A 22,517-nucleotide genomic window follows, 5' to 3' on the forward strand; every position below is an offset into this window, starting at 1 on the left:
GTTGAAACGTTGTTGTGATGCTTCGTGAAAGGAGAAATGCGTACCATCACGTTTCCGACTATAATAAAGGTGGGACTGTAGCCTATCGCGATTGCGGTATATAGTATCGCGACAATGCTGCTCGCGTTGGTCGAGATCCAATGACTGTTAGCAGAATACGGAATCGGTGGGTTCAGGAGGCTAATACGGAACGCCGTGCTGGATCCCAACGGCCTCGTATCACTAGCAGTCGAGATGACAGGCATCTTATCCGCGTGGGTGTAACGGATCGTGCAGCCACGTCTCGATCCCTGAGTTAAATGTTGGGGACTTTTGCAAGAAAACACCCATCTGCACGGAAAGTTCGACGACGTTTGCAGCAGCTTGGACTATCAGCTCGGAGACCGTGCCTGCGGTTACCCTTGACGCTGCATCGCAGACAGGAGTGCCTGCGATGGTGTAGTCAATTACGAACCTGGGTGCACGAATGGCAAAACTTCATTTTTTCGGATGAATCCACGTTCTGTTTACAGCATCATTATGGTCGCATCCGAGTTTGATGACGTCACAGAGAACGCACATTGGAAGTGTGTATTCGTCACCCTGCGTGATGGTATGGGGTGCCACTGGTTACAAGTCTCGGTCACCTCTTGTTTGCATTGACGGCACTTTTAACAGTGGACGTTACATTTCAGATGTGCTACGACCCGTGGCTCTACCATTCATTCGACCCCTGCGAAACCCTACTTTTCAGCAGTATAATGCGCGACCGCATGTTGTAGGTCCTGTACGGGTCTTTCTGGATACAGAAAATGTTTGACTGCTGCCCAGACCAGCACATTCTCCAAATCTCTCACCAATTGAAAACGTCTGGTCACAGGTGGCCGAGCAACTGGCTCGTCACAATACGCCAGTCACTACTCTTGATGAACAGTGGTATCGTGTTGAAGCTGCATGGGCAGCAGTAGCTGTACACGCCATCCAAGCGCTGTTTGACTCAATGTCCAGGAGTATCAAGGCCGTTATTAAGGCGAGAGGTGGTTGTTCTGGGTACTGATTTCTCAGCATCTACGCACCCAAATTGCGTGAAAATGTAATCACATGTCAGTTCTAGTATAATATATTTGTCCAATGAATACCCGTTTATCATCTGCATTTCTTCTTGATGCAGCAATTTTAATGGCCAGTAGTGTAGTATGTAAGCCTAGGGACAGATGACCTAAGCCGTTTGGTCCCATAGTAATTTACCAAAAATGTTTACCTTGCTGGAATATGATGGATGGCTGCGGTTCTTCGGTCTGCAGTAACAGAAAATGTGTCGTCACTTCCAGGTACTCATTTCCCGTTATGGTTTTCTGTGTGAGGAAAAACGTTCTAGTCACCCTAACGTGCATTAGGCTACAACAAAAATTAAGCTTGTCCCTGCCACGACGGTGTAAACTAGCTCGCGTCCGTAGTCGAATACTACATGTGCACCCTGGGTAATGCTAAATGAGCTACAATGAATAGGCCGCCAGACTAGATATTGAATTTCCTGGCTACAGACATGCAGATAAATCGAAATCAAAAAGCTTTAAAAATGGACCTTTTGAGGACCAACTGATTAAAAGACTTGCACCTGAAATACGAATATGCCACTTAAACATAGAAAGTTTTACCCGAGCTATAAACCATTACCTATCTAAACTCCTTGCAGATAATGATACTGACGTTGTTCTAATCCGGAAAACACATTCTCCAACTATGGAAGATGTGAGTAGAAATGGTAGGATCCATGGCTACGACCTTATGGCTGCTACATATCACAGTGTTTATGGTGTTGCCAACTATGTAAGACGCAATATCGAGCATGCTCCTCTCATTTCGACGAAAACGGAAAATGGTATCCATTATGTCTCTATGCAAGTGGAGGAGACAATTATAAACCATATTTATAAGCCTCCAAATGTCCCACGGCCACTGGATGCCCTGCCAGTTACTGCCCATCCATCGATTTATGCTGGAGATTTTAATAGTCAATACCGTCACTGGAACTATGCATGTGACAGTGAGTGTGGTGTTGCGCTCAACGACTGGGCAGGAAATGAAAATCTAAACCTGGTTTATGATGCCAAGGATTTGCGAACTTTCACATCGGTCGCTTGGCGGAGAGATTACAACCCGGAGCTCTGCTTTGTGTCACGGGACTGCAGAGAGCGCCCAGTGCCGAAATCCAGAGATGTCATACCTAATCTCGCACACAGCCAGCACAGGCCAGTAATCCTCGATATGGGGCTCTCTGTCCCAATAGCGAGATCTGTACCACGACCCACATGGAATTTCCGCAGGGCTCATTGGCGGAGTTTTATTCCACTAGAACCTAAAAACTACCCTCTATTCGTCGTGGCTGTTCTTACTGTTGCTAAGAAGTTTATCCCTCGTTGGTACAGAAAGGAATATCACCAGGCTGGAATGAACATTGTGAACAACTTAATGAACAGTATAGCGAAACTGGCGACAGCGAAATTGCTGACGACCTCCTGCAATGTCTTGACGCTGCTAGAAGAGTGCGATGGTGTGGGATGGTGGAAAATGTAAACTTCAGACATTCAAGTAGAAAGGCATGGAGCCTTCTGCGTAAGCCTTCCATAAACCCGGGCAGAAACCTAGTATTCAAAGTAACCAAACCGCTAATCATATAGTTGAAACATCTAGATCATCCCGTGACAAAGGGCATACTTCTAAAATAAAACAAGAACTCACCTCTCTAAAAGCACAGTGCTCAAACGAATCCAGTTCCTCTTTACCATTTACACTGGCTGATTTGGATGAAGCCTTGAAACAAACTAAACATGCTAAAGCATCGGGTGTGGATAATATACTCTCGGAATTTCAGATAAGCATGGGGAATGGTAGCAAAAAATGGCTGATCCGCTTCTTCTCCAACATCCTAGATAGTGGAACATTGCCTGTCGAGCTAAAGAAAACAAAAATAGTGGCAGGTTAGAATCCAGGTAAACCAGGTGACCACCCGCAAAGCTTCGGACCAATTTCCCTCTTGAGCTGTACTTATAAACTCTTGGAGAGCCTCTTCTATAACAGAATTAGCGGCTTCATTCTGGAACGTATTCCAGCTGAGAAAGCGGGGTTCCAGACCACAGAGAAGTTGCTTCGGCCAAGTAATGGTCCTAACAACTTTCATAGAGGCTGGTTTCCAAGAAAACGTGAAGACACCTGTCGCGTTTGTATATCTAACTGCGGCATATGACACGGTCTGGAGAGAAGGTATGGTGTACAAATTACCAAAACCAATCCGATGCCGGAAAACAGTAACTCTCGTCAATACCATGATAAACAAGGGAGGATATGCTGTTGATAACGCAATCTTTAAATCGATTCCTTACATTTCATTTTGTGTAACCAGTCATTATTGTAGCTCTGGCTGAAATTCGCTTATTTTTTCTCCATCAAACACGGTAGATATATCCGTGTTTACTTGGGAGAAAATGTGAGCAAGGAGAGGAAATTGAGTAATGGTCAACGACAGGACTCTGTCTTAGCGCACCTATTACTGGACATATATAGCTCCGATCTCGCCAGTACCAGACCAACAAAATTCTGCTACGCAGACGATATCGCTCTTGCTTGTAAAACCAAGAATCTAGGATGAGCGGAGACAGTTCTCACAGGAGATCTAGCCGTCATGAGCGCCTATTTTAGCAAGTGGCGACTTAAACCCAGTACAAGTAAAACTGAAGTATGTACATTCCATCGGACAGACAAACTACGAAATGCGGAGCTCAGGGTGAAACCTAACGGAAACCCTCTTTGCCGTAACATGTACCCCAAGTACTTTGGTGGCACCTTTGACAGCGTCCTTTCATATATAAAACATCTTGAAAATACTGCTGCCAAGATAAAAACTCGTAACAGTATTATTCAAAAATTGTGTGGAATGACTTGGGGAGCTTCAGCAGACACCTTGCGCTCATCACCCATTGCGCTGGTGTTCTCAGCAGCCGAGTATTGTGCCCCAGTGTGGCTAAACAGCTGCCACACCAACTTGAACGACGTCCAGTTGAGCCACACTATGCGGTTAATAAGAGGGGCAATCCGTCCAATATCGATTGACGGGCTTCCTCTGATGAGTAACATCTATCCACCCGCAATCTGCAGAAACGAGGCCTTGCTTAGAGAATACCGCAAGATGAAGGAGAACTTGGAATTACCCATATAGGAAGACATACCAAGTTTACGACGAAATAGACTCCGTTCACGAAACCCTCCACTGCGGCAAGCAGAAGAGCTAGATGCCAGTATCACTGGTGTGAGAAACCTGTGGGACCAAAGCTGCCAGCGTACTGAAAATCCTGAAGAGCCTAAGTGATTCCGAAAGTGTAATTGTAGTACTGCTGGCACTGGGCATAGCCGATGCGCAGACTCTCATTGCAGATGGTGTGCTACAGAGTCTCCGGGTTGTGACTGCGGGGCTCCGAAACAGACAATCGAGCACATTAGGGAAGTTGGAGCGACCTCATAAAAGCTAAGGATACGGCTCTTATATGGATTGGGAACCTAGATATTGACACTGAGCTAGTTTTATATGTAGTTTGTGTATTCTCATCTTCCTGTTACACATAGTATTACTAATGTTATATACCCGTATTTTCAAACTGCATGCGATGCATACGAATACATAAATATATAAAATCCCTATCAGGGATGTGTTCACGTGCGTTGTGTGGATTTTTGGAGCCCCAAATCCTAATGTGACGACTCACATGACGAGAATTGTAGAATGTTACTTCATCTGGAAACGGGCACTTTATCAAATAGCGACCTTGGAGGCCAGAACAGAACACGCGAATCCATAGCACAAACGGCGATAGTTTCCTTGTAATACTTCGACCATTTGTACTTAGTATGCTAAAGGCATAATCGCTTATCTAATACTTTTCGCTTCCTGTAATTCGCGCGATGCACGACGATTGACTTGCGGGGCCTTCATCGAAGTGCTGCTTGCACTCTGACAATACGTGCCTAAGACACAGGAGGACGTCCACTTCGACCGAAATCTTTATCACTCCCCGTCTCTGTGGGTTTCCTAACCACTTCATATGTTTGGTTTTGCAGTGGCGCCCTCCCTCACTGGTGTCGAATATTCCGCAGGTTTACGTTCTGCATACTACACTACACATTGCTCATTCTTCTGACCTGTCGTTATTTTAATGAACCCCCAAGACAAATCCACAACAAAGGGCAAAGGAAAAAAACTATAAGAGACTAAACGTCTTACAGAAACCCCGATTCTGTATTTCTAATAGTTTGCAAGATGCGATTTTTTTAAATCACAGTGGAACTTTACAGACACTCGCTGCCTATTGAATGAAACGAGTGTACACTGGAATTCATGGCTGTGCTTAAGCAGCTCCAAGTGTAGTAGTTTAGAAACTGGTTCTCATGTACAGCATTCACGCGAAGCTTTCAGCGGGGGGTGAGCTTTTCCTGAAAGCAGTTTGGTTTTATTCAGGATTCTAAAACACCGTATTATTCCATGAAATTTTTTTTCCTACAAAACCCTGTTTATCAACATAATCTCCGTTCAATACCATAGCCTTACTGGGTGGTTCTGTATGCCCACCTGAAATGAATCCATCGTCGACGCCAGAGGCAACGTCTTCATGCGTCAGTAACCTCGTTACACATCCACGTACTGTTTCCCACGGTGTGCATCCTTCATTGGGCCAAACAGATAGAAGTCGCAAATCCGGGCTGTAGCGCGGATAACAGTCCAGTGAAGCTTTGTGAGCTCCTCTCGGGTGTTCAGACTTGTGTTGTGGAGAAGGAGACGTTCGTCTGCACCTATGCAGAGACGAACGCGCTGAAGTCGTTTGTCCAATTTCCTGAGGGTAGCCTCTCCGGTGGTCCGAGTAAGAGTGTCCTCACGTTCCAGCATTGCAAGAGTGATAACTGTATCCGGCCGGACAGCACGCGATGTGATGGATGGATCACAGACAGCTCGCTGGTCAACTGGAGGTCTCTGTTGGCAGTGTCGACACGGCAATCCACCAGTTGGGATACTCAAAGGTGAGTGCACGCCAGGTTCCTCGCCACCTAACAGTAGACCATAAAGAGCAATGAAGGACCACCTGTGCGGAATTGCGCGACCGTATCGAGGCTGATCGTGACAATTTTCTGTCGAACATCTTCACATGTGACGGAACATGGGTTCATCATTTCGAACCGAAAACAATATGGCTGTGTAAGGAGTCACGCCGCATCACCTATCCTCCGAAGAAGAAGTTGGGCGCCACACCACTCAGCCTGTAAACCCGTGCGTGGTAACGGTCTGTTTGAAATATTCCCTCACGCCGCAACGATCAACTCTGAAGTGTAATGTGCTACCCTCACGAAACTGGTGAAACAACTTCTGCTTGCTCGTCGCCACAAAAATGCAAACGAACTTCTAATGACAACGCAAGGCCTCACGCAAGTTTTTGCGCCCGAGAGGAACTCACAAAACTTCACTGGACTGTTCTTCTTCATCCACCTTAGAGCCTGGATCTCGCACCTTCCGACTTCCGACTGTCCGGACCAATGAAGGATGCACTCCGCGGGAAGCAGCGTGTGGATGATATGGATGCAGCAAGACGCTGGCTTCGACGTCATCGACTACACTGGTGCCATAGGGGCACACAGGCCCTGCCAGTAAGGTGGCGTAAGGCCGTCGCATTGAACAGCGATCACGTTGAGAAGCAGGCTTTTGCAGTCATAAGAATGCAGGATAACGTGGTGTTTTAGAGTTCTGAAAGAAACAAACCTGTTTTCAGAAAAAAATTTTGCATTACTCACTGCGGAAGTAAAAGAAAAGCTACAAGATATTCATAAATTTCCCCTATCGTTTCCGAAAATCATAACTGCGAAAGTATTCGAGACAGAGCATCGTACTTTTAAAAAAATATAAATATGTCCTCCCTGTACGGGAATATACGTAACGTGCGAGTGCAGCTAGTGACACAAGGTCGACGACTTATCGAAGTTTGGGTCTGGCCATGATTCGTGCACGGGTAGCCGAAGCCGTTAAGCCGACCGCTGGCGTAAACCGGGCCAACCGGGTCAGAGTCCACGTCCGACACAAATTTTCACTGTCGTCATGCACGCGTGTCACAACGACTATTCCATCGTACTTCTTAGTAACTCAGGCACTGCTGTTTGGTATCACGGATGTGTTCATGTGTGTGCTGTTGGTGTCAGGAGCCACAAATCCCAACGTTGTGGCGGCTCACATATCCAGAATTGTGAAACGCTATTTCATCTGGAAACAGGCATATTTTCAAGAAGTCATTCTAAGCGACTATGGAGGCCAGTATAGATCACGTGGATGGATACCACAGCGGACGATCGTTTGGCTGTATTCCCTTTAACACTTGCATTTTGTGGTACTTAAAATTACGCGACGGCTTATATAACACGTTACGAGCAGTCGTTCTTCTTTCCTGCAATTCGCGCGATCCACGACGAGTTGACTTACTGGGGCTGAATTAAAATTCAGTCATCAAGTCCGTTAACACGTGCTTGAGAACTAGTCGTACTTCGACTTCGACGAAAATCTTTGACACTGCTTGTCTCTTTAAAGCTTTTGAACCAACTCATTGTGCTTGTTTTTTCCGGTGTTGACCTCCCATACTGGCAGCGATAATTCTGCAGTACCATTGTAACAGATTTAGGTTCTCCATACCAGATAATACGTGGAACGTTCTTCTGGCCTGTTGCTATTTTGATGCCCCCTAAGTCAAATAGGAAACACAGGACAAAAGGGAAAAAAAGCGTTATGAGAGCTGCTAAACTTTTTACAACAAACCACGATTCTCTATATCTAAAACTTTGAAACCATAGCGCGACTCTGTGGACTTGCCGTACTTATTGCGTTAAATGAAGCTATCGCTATTGCTGAGCAGCTCCTAGTACACCAATTTAGAAAGTGCTCGTCGTGTACCACATTCACATGAAGCTTTCTCGGTACTTGCTGGACGCATTACTTCTGTCTTACTTGCCCCTACAATTTTTTGTAGTAATTTTCAGGTAATGCTCATTTCAACAAGTAGAATTTTGTGACAAGTCTGTTTTAGTGTTATTACGCATGTCATTGTTCCCAACTTCAACACCCTGGCAAGTAATCTTGCAAGCGATTTAGTCTCACTTGATGAATTTTCATTGGGCCTAATAACCTAGCTGTGAGGTGCATTAATTACATAATGCCGGCCGGAGTGGCGAGCGGTTCTAGGCGCTGCAGTCTGCAACCGCGCGACCGCTACGGTCGCAGGTTTCAATCCTGTCTCGGGCATGGATGTGTGTAATGTCCTTAGGTTAGTTAGATTTAAGTGCTTCTAAGTTCAAGGGGACTGATGACCTCAGAAGTTAAGTCCCATAGTATTCAGAGCCATTTGAACCAATTACATAATGAAGTAACCATCCATTTTGGTAACAATGGGACTTGATAGTTGTATAGCTTAGTATTCTCCATCTACATTTATACTCCGCAAGCCACCCAACGGTGTGTGGCGGAGGGCACTTTACGTGTCATTACCTCCCTTTTATGTTCCAATCGCGTATGGTTCGCGGGAAGAACGACAGCCGGACACCCTCCGTGCGCGCTCGAATCTCTCTAATTTTACATTCATGATCTCCTCGGGAGGTATAAGTATGGGGAAGCAATATATTCGATACATCCAGAAACGCACCCTCTCGAAACCTGGCGAGCAAGCTACAACGCGATGCAGAGCGCCTCTCTTGCAGAGTCTGCCACTTGAGTTTGCTAAACATCTCCGTAACGCTATCATGGTTACCAAATAACCCTGTGACGAAACGCGCCGCTCTTCTTTGGATCTTCTCCATCTCCTCCGTCAACCCGATCTGGTAAGGATCCCACACTGATGAGCAATACTCAAGTATAGGTCGAACGAGTGTTTTGTAAGCCACCTCCTTTGTTGATGGACTACATTTTTTAAGGAATCTCCCAATGACTCACAACCTGGTACCCGCCTTACCAACAACTAATTTTATATGATCATTCCACTTCAAATCGTTCCGCACGCATACTCCCAGATATTTTACAGAAGTAACTTCTACCAGTGTTTGTTCCGCTATCATATAATCATCCTTCTTTCTATGTATTCGCAGCCACACAGCTGGTCTGATATTCCGTAGGCTCTTACTTTATCAGGCGACAGTGCGGAACTGTATCGAACGCCTTCCGGAAGTCAAGAAAAATAGCATCTACCTGGGAGCCTGCATCTAATATTATCTGAGTCTCATGGACAAATAAAGCGAGTTGGGTCTCACACGATCGCTGTTTCCGGAATCCATGTTGATTCCTAAAGAATATATTCTGAGTTTCCAAAAACGACATGATACTCGAGCAAAAAACATGTTCTAAAATTCTACAACAGATCGACGTCAGAGATATAGGTCTATAGTTTTGCGCATCTGCTCGACGACCCTTCTTGAAGACTGGGACTAACTGTGCTCTTTTCCAATCATTTGGAACCTTCCGTTCCTCTAGAGACTTGCGGTACACGGCTGTTAGAAGGGGGGCAAGTTCTTTCGCGTACTCTGTGTAGAATCGAATTGGTATCCCGTCAGGTTCAGTGGACTTTCCTCTATTGAGTGATTGCTGTTGCTTTTAATGTACTACAAGTTGGCTGGTCAACCTCACTTTTGTTAGCGGTAAGACACATATCTGTAATACAGTTTCGTGTCATTTTTCATTTTATAAAGGGAAAACGGGAAGACGGTTTCATCTTATAATCTGTCATTATAAAACCAAACTTCTCCAGCTATTAGCTGTCCACCTACGAAACGGAAGGCCCTGTAATGACGTCGAGGTCTGACATTAAGAGGACAGACAATGTTGGTGTTGGCGTTTGAGACGGCCAGCTCTCACTACAGGTTTAGCTTGGAACAGCTGCCTTCTTCACCCTCTTACGCGTTGATATTTCCAAGAGCACACAGGATTTTTTTCATATTTAAAAATTGCTTCATTTGGTAACTACAGTCCTTTGTATTTGTGTTGGCCTAACGTGATCTTGTTATTCGACTTATGGGGTGTACGAGGGTCGCTGTTGATATATGACATACTCTCTTTCCTAACACCTCCCGGGCATTCAGCGTCCGCTGTTTCCAAGATTGCGTAATTTTATTTTTGAACGTAAAGTCTTCTATTTGGTTAGGCAGGATCATTTTCCTCTTCAGTTTTTTCTTGCATAATCGACTTTTCGACCCCTCAGTTGGGATCCTCTTCAGTTTCTCCTCGGGTTCCCAGATAGCTGAACACTGTCTAAGACCAGTGTCGCGTTCACATATCAGAGGCAGTTTGCCTACACTTATTCTGAAGAAGTGCTGTTATTGAGCGAATCTTTTCAGTCTATTATTGCTGGTAACCCGACGAGTATAATCGTTCGAAAATTGATAGATCTGTGATCAGACTCCAGAACGAATGGCTCAGTTAGCAAGAATCTAACCGCCTTCCCCCCAGTAGCTGTCGGAATATGTGGTCTTGCGAACGTACGAAAAGAATTCTGCTGCAACCTAATAAAATATTAAAATTAACTCTTGACCGTACTTTTTAGCAAGTCATTTACCGAGGAAACTGAGACGTCTAGTTGTAGGGATAAATACTTAAGTGAACTACTAGAAAGATTTGTTAGAAATATTGAGCACGGTGTAAATATACATGAGCGGCATTCTTGTAAGTTTGGATGTGAAATGAGTATCCCAGTAGCAGGTACTATGGAGATCAGAGGGAAGGAAGTTGTTCCGTATGTGCGTGACCTGATCGAATTATGTCTGTAACCGAGCTGCTGTAAGTGGAACGTAAAATTTTATGAGAATTCGTATTGCCATTGGTTAACCTTTATAGCCAGTCGCAGCTGACATTTTTATGCAACAATTTGAACAATATGCATTAATCAGTGCGCCAATAAAGCCTTCCACTTATCTGTACTATGTGAATGACACACAATAAGAGCTTGATACATTCCACAGGTTGTCAGAATAGATTCATCACGCAATAAACTTCACCAGGGAGGTAGGGAATGATGTCGATCTCTTGTTCCTGCAAGTGATGATCTGACAATAGTCTAGACAGAATGTATAGAAAGCCTACAAACTCAAATAAGTATCTAGATGCCACTTCGTATCAGCACTCAGTCGAGAAACAAGCATTGTTAAGCACTCTGTCTTCATGTGCCTTCCGTATCAACGGTAATAACAGCTTGAAATCGCAGCTGAATCTCTTAAGGAAGACACTCAAGGCCAACGACTGTGATGGTTTATCCATAGAAAGAGTTTTCAAACGACATATCGTTAATTATGCTAATATGTAAGATGACGAACCGCCTTCTTTCTCTGTTACGCTGCCGTTCGTTTCTAGAATTACAACCCGAATATGTGTAATTCTCCAGAAAATTGTATAAAGACTTATGTTTGCGCCATAACAAAATAAAAATCTTCTTGTGTGGGTGTGGCAAAGTGCATAGAGAAGAAACGGGAAGGACTGGAAAAGAATGTTGTAACTGCCTGTGGCGGTCGTGCTGTTTAATACAAAGTGTGATATGTGCGGGAAAGGAACACTGGAGAAAGGTGGCTAAAATATAGATTTCAACGAGTGCTAGTCGAGGAGATTTATAAGAACGAATATTAACTCGAATAGAGAAGGCGGCTATAGGCTTCCAGTTTCGTGGCCTCCCACCGTCGAGGAAGTAAATACACGGCGACGGTGCGCGAGGAATACAAACAAGGACCAGAATACCAGCTTTGAGGCTTGATAATAATATCTTCATAAACATTTCCCGTCTCTTGCTCTTTTAGTTTCGCTATCCGTCCAATGACGGCGGCGCACCCACAGTGGCCGCAAAAATTTCAACAAATAACTTCACTTATTCAGAATGAACACGGGAAAACTCGGTTTTAAAATTTGTAAGGTACCCCTTATGTCCAAGCAACATTTCATTTCCTTATTTTCCTGTTTTACAATTTCGTATCACTTCTTTAGATACGATCAGTGAGTAAAGCGGTGCTGTAGCAACAATAAGGTCGGGAGTGAGTAAGATTCCGGTTCCCACGCCGGCCGAAGGAGCCTGTGGGCCATATGGCGCAGCCGGCTGAAGGCGGTGCAGGGCGCTGCGGCTGGACGGGAGAACGCCCGTCACGTCAACACACTGTTCACACAGACATCCATGACAGAGGCAGGATTCGAACCTGCCACCGTAGCGGTCGCGCGATTCCAGAATGAAGCGCCTAGAACCGCTCGGCCACTCCGGCCGACAAAACAGATGTGTACTTCCATAAAACACCATATAATAATGAGAGCTCAGTACTCACAGCTTTTTAAAAAATCATGGTGCGGTAAAGCGTTTGATTACAGGCAAATACCATCGTTCATCGTCTAGATAAAAACGATAGCACGCTAGAAGCAGTTGTTTATAACTGAACTGGATGGCGCGACAGCTGTAAAGGCCTCCGTAAACGAAGATTTTGTCAAACATAACTAAGCTTGCGAAATGTTTGACCGATTCATGGTTGGTTGAGTGATGGGAGAGAACCAAACAGCGAGGTCATCGGTGCCCTCGGATTATGGAAGAATGGGGGAGGAAGACGGCCGTGCTCTTTAAAAGGAACCATTCCGGCAATTGCCTGAAGCGATTTAGTGAAATCATGTAAAACATAAATCAGGATGGCCGGACGCGGGTTTGAACCGTCGTCCTCCCTAATACGCGTCCAGTGTGGTAACCGATGCGCCACTTCGCCAGGTATGTTTGTCCGTTTACGGTGTAGTTTGACGTGTTTGTGAATCATAGGCCGTGTTTGTCGAGTTTGCGAAAAATTTTGATTGGCGGATAGTTTGACAACATGGCGAACGTTTTTATGTCGACGTTTCGCTACATATATTCATTGAGAAATTTGTCTCACTCTATCGCGACCTTCCACCACTATGAAAACTACGATCAAATATAGAAACAAAGTAGCACTGACAATTAACAAAATGGTAGAGGTACCACTTCTTTCCCAGCCATCTATTACACATGAAGAGGTTATGAACAAAACAATAATTTACGCATACAGTGACATACAAACGGAGTGGAATGCAATAAAAGAATTCAAAGTTCTTCCATGGACGATGTGGGCCATATGTTCCGTCGATGCGGTATTTTAATGACATTCTCTCCTACTTGGTCCTCTAATGACATAAGTTTTCAGGCACTTGTATCTTCTTTTTCAATGTGAAGGTGAAATGACGATAATCAAGTTATGAGACGTTTCGCTGTCCACCTCCAGGAAGTTGATGTAATCATCAGATTCTGACTGAAACAATTTCATTAACAGGTTTCCAGTTGCATATTTCTCATTTTAAAACATTCCCTGGACCAGCGTCTTATTTTCTTCTTCTTTAACCGCAGTGCTAGAGGCAACGTCAGAATGCTGTCTTTGCTCTTCTGGCCATTCCCATTGGTGCCAAAATACAGCATACACGAAAAGCGTTTGCTTCATAAGTAAGGGCAAACTGACAAGCTTTCTTAGTACGTGTACGGACTTGTTTAACACATTCTTGACCACATAAAAACGAACTGGAAAGGAAAATTTGCTATTTTAGAAGGGACTTAATAAGTTTCATAAAGTGTCATTGCCCGTTTGAAGAAAGTTGATGTAATCATAGGGGTTCTGAGAGTAATTTTCCTTTATCATATTTTCATGGGTAAATCTCTCATTTAAACCATGTTTTCTTCTTCTTCTTCTTTAAACACAGAGACAGAGTCAGTATCAGGTTTGCTTTGTCTGCATTTCTGGCCTGTCTCACTACTCTCAAGTCTCAAAATACACACGAGCAGGTATAGCGCTTGCTTCAAATCGAGGTTAAGTTGACAAACATTGTTTGAACGTGTACATGCTTGCTTGGCAAATCCGTGGCTAGATAAGAGTGATTTTGTCATAGACGTTTGACCGTTTACTGAGGCATTAAGTGATAGGAAGCCGGATAAACCTTTTTAAGTTTCTTACGCCCATGTACAAGGGTCGTTCAATAAGTAATGCCCGACATCTCCTTTCTCAGAACATATTTATTCTTAAGAGCCAGAATTTGGTGACGATATACATCAACATGTCTTGTCCATGTCCTGTTTTTCTACGTAGTCTCCATCACGTTTTATAGCCGTACGCCAACTTGTGGAAGAGCATTTATTCCCTGCTGGTAAAAGCTCTTGCCTTTAGGCGTGCCCATGTTTTCACAGCATGACTGACACCTTCAGCGTCTTCAGATTTTGTTCCCCGTACAGAATCTTTAAGCGGCCCAAAGAGATGGAGGTCCGAGGGTGCCAGGTCTAGACTGTAGGATGGATGAGACAGTGATGTCCACCCAATTTGGCAACGCGTTCCCAGGTTCTCAGACTTGTGTGTGGGCGTGCACTATCGTGTTGGCCACAGTATTGATGGTTGACCCTCTTCGTATCACGTCCACGAGAATGACGCCATCACAAAGCCACATCCACTTTTCCGGCAGAGCAGGTTCTCTTCAGTTTCTTCTTTTCTGGTGAATGAGGATGATTCCCCTCCATGGACCGCCTTTTTGTTTCGGCGCAAAGAGGTGTACCCAGCTTTCGTCTCCAGTAACGATCCGTGACACAAAGGCCTCTCTGTCGGTCTCCAAACGCTCAGATGAAATGGCCTTTCTTTGAATCTTGTGGTCCATTGTGAGCATTCGTGAGCACTTCTTTGAATATCGAAGAGTCTCGGTCATAGAAGAACTACCAATGCTGACCGACAGCTGTAGAGGCGGTTGTCATTATTCGTGCCGACCGGCGATTCACAACTTGTCATCCGAACGATTCAGCATGTCCGGAGCAGTGGCTGTGACAGGACATCCCGAGCATGGCTGATTATGGAGCTCTGTTTCTGCATTTCCTGAGGCTGTAATTTTCCTTACCCATCGCCCGACTGTACTCCTATGAGCTGCAGCATCGCTATACACTACACACAAACATTTGTGTATGTTCACCACGGTTTCTTGTTCTCCACACAAGAATTCAGTAACAGCACACTGCCTGTAGCTATGTAGATGCCATTTTGTCGCGGTACTATGGCTCTGCTATCTGCCACAGCGGTTCGAAACTTCACCGGATCACAGAACAAACATCGAATGTGAAGCACCAGCAAGGACGTTTTTCTATGTATATTAATGGCCTTTTTTTTAAAAAAAATGTGGAGCATTACTTATTGAACGACCCTCGTACTTACTGGATTAACTAAAAACTCCACATTAACACGTGTTAAGTGCGACAGATAGGTATAAAAAGGGCTTGAATGTCTTGCGTGGACGGCACAGAAGTGTGCATTACGCCAGCATAAATAGTACTGATGGTTCGGCGTCAACGAGCCATGCGTGTGAGGTGGCTTTAGCGGAAGTCTCGGTCCGAAATGGTGCCACCTGTGACTAGATAGGGGGAGGGGGGGGGGTGTTGGCTTAGCAGCGCGTGAAACTTACATACTACTATGTGTTACATGGTCATTCGGATTTCTTCTTTAAAACAGTTAAAACCGGTTAATTATAATGCAAATTAATGCAACTCTGGAAAAGTTAGCTAGAAACATGCATATTTTTTTGAATGCTACAGTGCACTACTACAGAGAACCAGCAGACGTTTAGAGTATCTATAGTATTGCAGGGCACATGAAGAATTTTTTTTTTTAAAAAGGTATCCAGCTACGAAAATTAAATATAAAATTTAAAATCTGGTTTTACAAAGAAGAACAGCAACAGGACAACGCTCGTCCTCATATGGAATGTCTCTCTACAGACTGCTTTCGTGTAGTTTACTCCCTTGTTCGCAACAAACTTTGCTCACCGGCGTCATTGCCGGGTATTAGTGTGTGCACCAAGGGTGTTTCATTCAATCTGAAACAAGTTTCACATTGCAAATGGTCAAATTGCTCTAGGAACTGCTACTAGTTTCTCCCTGTTCTCTAGAACTGTTGACAGTTTGAAATATACTTTAAGGTCCAAAGTACCTGGACGCCTGTTAGTGTACAATAACACGAGGCGTGGCTACCCTTCGCCTTTCTGACGGCGTGAACTGTGCTGGGGACGCTTTCAGTGAGGTGTCTGAATGTCTGTGGAGGAATGGTAGCCCACTATTTCTCGAAGCCCGAAACCAGAGAAGGTGACACTGGGGTCTGGATCGAAGTCGACTTTCTAATTCACCCCCAAACGTGTTTTATTGCATGGAAGTCGGGACTCCGCACAAGTCAGCCCATTCCAGAAATGTTCTCCTCTTAGGGCGCATTGTTATGATACTACAAAAAGTCACTATCTCTGAACTTTTTCTCTACTGTAGCAGAAAAGAATGCTGTAAAATGTTGTTCTGCAGTAAGCATTTTCTTAAGCACAATGGGGGGACTACATCCTACCAAAAAGGACTACATCCTACCAAAAACTATGACGAAAAATGCCACCCTACCGTAACAACACGTCCCGTACTTCAATGTTGGCACTACACATGGTGGCAGGTTACATTATCCAGGCATTCATCAAACCAAACCCATTCCACCAGATTGCAACAGATTACAGCGTAATTCATTACTCCAAATCACTCGGTTCCCCTCACTTATCCGCTGCCCAGTAGGGTCGCTGTTCGTACCACCTCAAGCGTCCTTCAGCACTGTGTGTAGGTGAGTGTGACTTGTAAGGATCTCCCCATTCCTTTTAACTCGCTACGCATAGTCACTGCGCTAGGTGGACTGATGAAGCTACTTTAAAAAAATCGAGTGACTCCTTCCGTTGATTTCATGTGAATTTTTTATCACAGCCCTCCAAAATACTCGACGTTGCCGGCTCGTACCTGAGATGTGCCCGGTCTCGCCTTAGCTGTGTTTGTTCCTTCGCATTTCCATTTCACAGTCGCTTCACCAACTGTCGTCTTGGGCAGCTGTAGAATGATGACTAGCCCAGTTTCGATGACGGTGAGTTCTTCTGACCGATCCATTTTGCTGTTACTCATTCTCTGCTGACAACACAACACTCCGCGCCTCCATTTATACCGCGTCCGACTGCCGTCATATCCAGTGGTCAATTACGATGTACACAGTGGTGTCCAAATACCTCTGATGACATAGTGTTTATCGGACACAAGCAATGTAGGTAAATGACAATGTCATGGAAAGAAAGAAGATTGTGCGAAAGACTGTATTTGACAATAAAATTCGTAAATCTGTGATTTGTCACCGCTACAACCCACTTTGATCAATATATAACACGTCAACTTTTATCAAAGACGTATACAGTCTGACCACTAATACTCGTAGCAGTGTTGAAAGAAAGCATCCCTCGGTCACTATTTTTAACGAATTGACCGGGTTTCAATTGTAGAAGTATATCAGTTGCGTCTTCCTGAGAATTTAAATCAAAGAACGGTCTATAACATGGTCACTGAATTATGGCTAAAAACGTATGATACAAAGCACAGAATCATCGTGAGAGACTGGCAGTACTTATAAGTCATTTATAAAATAATAATCCGCAGCTCGTGGTCGCGGTAGCGTTCTCGCTTCCCGCGCCCGGGTTCGATTCCCGGCGGGGTCAGGGATTTTCCCTGCCTCGTGATGACTGGGTGTTGTGTGATGTCCTTAGGTTAGTTAGGTTGCAGTAGTTCTAAGTTCTAGGGGACTGATGACCATAGATGTTACGTCCGATAGTGCTCAGAGCCATTTGAGTATAATTAAGAAGACACTCAGCAACGAAAACGATGTGGCGAGCTGGGCGGACGCAGCAAGTACACCGACGCTGCCATAGACGCCGAGCCCTGCGTCTCCGCGACTACCGACGCGCGACTGCAGGCGCGGACCGCGGAGGGAAGGCCCGTGGGGGGAGGGGATATAAGGCGGCCGCCCGCCCTGAGCAGCTCATTTCGTCAGCGCCCTGACGGTGGCGACGTGATTGATCGCCGTAATATTGTGCCCATGGACCAGCAGTACACCCATGGACTCTTCGATCAAACAAAATCGCCGGGTGAAACTGAAGAATCACATTATTTATTATTATTATATGATTATTCGAGGGTTGGAACTTAAATCGTGGCTACTATTTATTCACAATCAATACGAAAGAGTTACTTGTTTGCAGCTGTTACTGTCCTTCAAAGTAGTCACCAGCGTTGTGTAAAACCCATTGCCAGCCGTGTGGAAGGCGTAGTACACCGTTAGCAGAGCCTGTTCTGTTGGTGCGAATGGAGTGGTCTGCTGCCTGTCGAATCCCTGAAACAGTTCTGAATCTAATGCTACGAAGTGGTTTCTTCATCTTGGGAATCAAATGCACAGTATGACTGTTCGTTTTTGGGGCATAACCAGCGACCAGCTTTGCGAAAGGAGCGGCGACACTTTCTGCGCAGCCCATCTATCACTTCATACGACAATGCGCGACCGCATACGGCGCAAGCTGTGGCTGCTCTGTTTGGTGGATGGTACAGGTACTCACCGACCATACTCCCCGACTTGATGAAGGAACAACTTGGTGGCATTCGCTTCAGAACTGTTCCAGAGAGTCGACTGGCAGTAGACTGCTCCGTTCTCACCATCAACAGAACAGGCTCGGCTAACGGATACTACGCCTTCCACGTTGCTAGCAATGGATTTTACACAACACTGGTGACTGCAACCGCTACTGCCCTTCAAAGTAAACATGTAACTATTTTGTATCGGTTGTGAATGAATAGTTGCGACTGTTGAAGTTCTAACCCTCATGCTATTGGCAGCGACGGAAGTACACTGCTCATGTAGTACAAATCATCGACTTTGTTTTTGATGTAATTGTGCGGCTGTATGTCCCAGATAAGAAAATTAAAAGCGTAGTGTATGTATACATACGAACAAACACACTTTTACAGTTTCCATCCTTCGGTTTCCGACCATTGGTAGCGACACGCTGTAGGGCAAATACCACAACTGGAAATCCCCCTCCCATGTGTTTCCAGTTGGTATTCTCTCTGCCTCACTTCAAGCACACCTGGTATTTCGTTGAAAAGTTTCTGACTTTAAATGGGTCTCCTCTCGAAGAGGCAGCTTCTGCCCAGAAAAATAAAAAAAAGAATACAAGGTCTCTCTTATCTACGCTCACACGACTTCTCTCCAGTACACACTTAAGTGCCTGACGCAGGATTCATCAAATACCTTTGAGACTATTTCTCTGCCGTTCCACTCTCGAATTGCACGAACACTTAAATCTCTCTGTGTCAGGTCTCATTTCTTTTATTTTATAACGATGGCGATTGTCCCCCTGTCTAGGTGACGGCGAAAAACATATTTTCGCGTTCGGAGGAGAAAATTGGTCATTGTAATTTGATGAGAAGATCCCGCCGCAACGACAAAAGGCCTCAGTTTTAATGATTGTCACTTCATTTCTCGTATCGCTCCCGTGGCACCCTGCCCGCTACTCCATGGTAATACAAGACGAGCTGTCGTCCTTTAAGGAGAGTGTCCCATACCGCACAGCAATACTCCTGGAGAGAACGCACAAGCGTAATGTACGTAGTCTTTTCAGTAGATCTGTTGCATCTTCTACCAATAAAACGAGGTCCTTGGTTCGCTTTCCCCCAGCATTTTCTATATAATTCCAGCTTAAATTGTTTGTAACTGTTATCCTTAGGCAAAAAGTTGAATCGACAGTATTTAAATTTGTTTGATTTATCGTGTAAAAGAAACTTAACGGATTTCTTTTAGTACTCATGTGAAGGACCACACACTTTTTATACTTTAGAGTCAATTTCCGCTTTTCACACCACACAAATATCTTGTCTGCATCATTTCGCAATTAATTTTGAGCTTCTGATGACTTTATTAGACGGTAACCGATTGCATCATCTGCAGGTAATATGAAGGGGCTGTCCAGATTGTTTCCTAAATTGCTTATGTAGATAAGAAAAGCTGAGGGCTGGTAACACTTCTTGAGCTGTACCAGATATCACTTCTGTTTCACCCAAGCATTATTGAAATATATTCACTAATCGTAATAAACGTGCAAAAATATAATTAATCTTATAAACGTAGGCTTTCCGGGCCTTTGTCACACTCAATGAAAATTTTCTTGGTTCGTGACCACATTATCAATATGTAAAACCACCGACGTTTCGGTCACTGTTACAAGTGACTTTCTTCAGGGCGTTTTTGTTTCCGATCACAAACACAGAAAAATTTTAGTGATTGCATGAAATAGTAAATTGAAGAAGAATTACACTCATTTTTATGTTTGTTTTTCCTGTTTTAGTTGTTGGAGGTGAGACGATGTCAACAGACAATACTGTTTATCCCTCTTCGGATGAAGAAAGTGACAAACAAGGAACGAGCACCTCCAGTGACAGACTTCCAGCTGACACAGTGCTCACTGTCTGCTGCGTTATACTTATAAGTCGTATCCTGTACGTAGTCAGTATGTGGTAATCAGCACAAAGCCTTCCTTAAGCCGTGTGCTTCAAATCTCTCTCCGATTCTAGATGTTAAAGAGAGGTCAGAAACGACACTATGATTCGCTCTATGTACTGGATTTTCATAGGCACTCTGTGATAACGTAATTAAAAAGTTATACATTGCCCTCAAGAGGCAACTGTACCAATTTTTTGTTGAAGAATTTAATCAGTTTTGGAAATGCTGTTTCCTTTGGATGAGAAAATGTCTAGTAACATCAAGATACTTCAAAAGACTTTATGACTCTTTGAGTAGTAGACCGAAGTACAAAAGCCCTTGATCTAGGCTCCCATGTGTAAAGGTGGTGGTGTGCATATCGTTAATAAAAATTTCGTAAGCTTTGTACGTTTCAGAACTCACCATTTAGTACTGAGTGTTTATTTAAATTATATACTCTGTGGTCTGAAAAGAAGACAAAAAGTGAAGAATGTGACACATTAAAGAAAACATGAAATATCGTTTTTATTTGTGTCTCGCAATGTAATCAATACAAGCTGAAAAATTTAACAATGTTTAACAATAAACTCTTACAGAAGTTACAAACTTGTACAAAATCAGTCAAACATTTTTGTACAAACTTAGTCATCCATTATCAACATCATGTTAAGAATGTAACTTACTTCTGTATCAATAGATCGACTGTTTGTGTACAGCAAATATAATGCCAAAAAAAAAAAAATGAAGTGAACAGCTTGTTATCTTTAAGTGAATCTCTTTCGGTATTAAGTCAGTTCACTCTGATTGTTTTTATTGCAGGTAAAATGAAACAATTTTCGTCCCAAGGAAAAGGATTAAACATACAGAAATTCAGAACGATTTTCCGTTCACTTGTTATCAAAAATGTATTGTTTAAGATTACAATTAATTTACATTAAAGAGGCGCTGTCATTTCGCAGCAGGAACATAACTTTTCTCACCTTATCTACAGATATGTCTCACTCCACACCGAATAGAAAGAATAAGCATCAATTATAAAACGAAAGGTACTGATGTACTTACGTTCTAAATTATCAGTTAAGTTAGTAAGACAGAATAGGATTAAATGTTCCATCCTATCAGGAGCAGTAGATTCACTGGTACGGTGCACAATTATAGAAGAATTTTCCACATTCAAAAATGCATTGCATTCAAATACGAACTCTTCATGAAGTTGTTGGTTGTGTATCACAGTCAGGCTGAAATGCTAGCATTCTGTACTTTTATGTCTGCCTGGAGTGGCAAAAATAAGTTGGAATTGGCAGCAGGACGTGACCGGGTTGTAACGCAAGATCTGACGGCCGGGAAAAGATTAGACTCACAGTGAGTTGCCAGCGATCAGGAAGATTACTTATCTTTACTCTCCCACTGAAGCAGGCAGCGTCTATTGCTCTCATAGCAAGTAGATACGTAATTAAGTTCACAATACAATTTACAAATCCATAGTGCAATCCAAATCTTAACCAAGTTCTAAGACCAAGGTTGTATATAATATCCATACAATAACACTTCGATATTAACACAGCTAGCGAGAGAGAGCGCGTGGCCGTTTTTTCTTCTTTTTTCTTTTCTTTATATATATATATATATATATATATATATATATATATATATATATATATATATATATATATATAGTGTGTAGTGTGGACTGAAGAGATCATCCTTGATGACTTATTCTTCTAGGATGGGACGTAAGGATAAAAGAAAAACACTTTATTTAATACACATTCAGTTAGGTTTGGGCACGCAATGGGCCCTTTAGCCTGGTGTCTTTAGTGATGTCTATCTCCTATGGAGGGTGAAATGTGTCTAGGCTATTATGTGTGACTGATTCCTCGTGTTATGACCGATTGTCATTAGAATCGATCTACAGTCCAGCTCTAATGCCGGTTCTCTAAGTTTCCTCAACAGCGCTTCACTAAAAGAGCGTCGTGTTCCCTCTAGGAGTTCACGAAGTATCTCTGCAATACTTGCGAATTGATAAAACCTATTGGTAGCATACAAAGGAAATGACACAATTTCAGAGTCTTTGTTGATCCCATATAGACATGATTTTATGTATATAGACTGAAACGGCA

General features: G+C 43.7%; 1 protein-coding gene across 1 annotated transcript in view; it reads left to right on the forward strand.

The window, feature by feature from the left end:
• The window catches only part of LOC126332375 (uncharacterized), a 212,478-nt gene extending 191,748 nt beyond the window's left edge, over positions 1-20,730 (forward strand). The window contains exon 6 of the mRNA XM_049996577.1: positions 20,264-20,730. Within this exon, the coding sequence (XP_049852534.1) occupies positions 20,264-20,276 (13 nt within the window). The 3' untranslated portion in view covers positions 20,277-20,730. The remainder of the gene's footprint in view (positions 1-20,263) is intronic.
• The last annotated feature ends 1,787 nt before the right edge of the window (positions 20,731-22,517 follow it).

This window comes from Schistocerca gregaria, chromosome 2 (genome assembly GCF_023897955.1).
Source record: "Schistocerca gregaria isolate iqSchGreg1 chromosome 2, iqSchGreg1.2, whole genome shotgun sequence".
Lineage (NCBI taxonomy): Eukaryota > Metazoa > Arthropoda > Insecta > Orthoptera > Acrididae > Schistocerca > Schistocerca gregaria.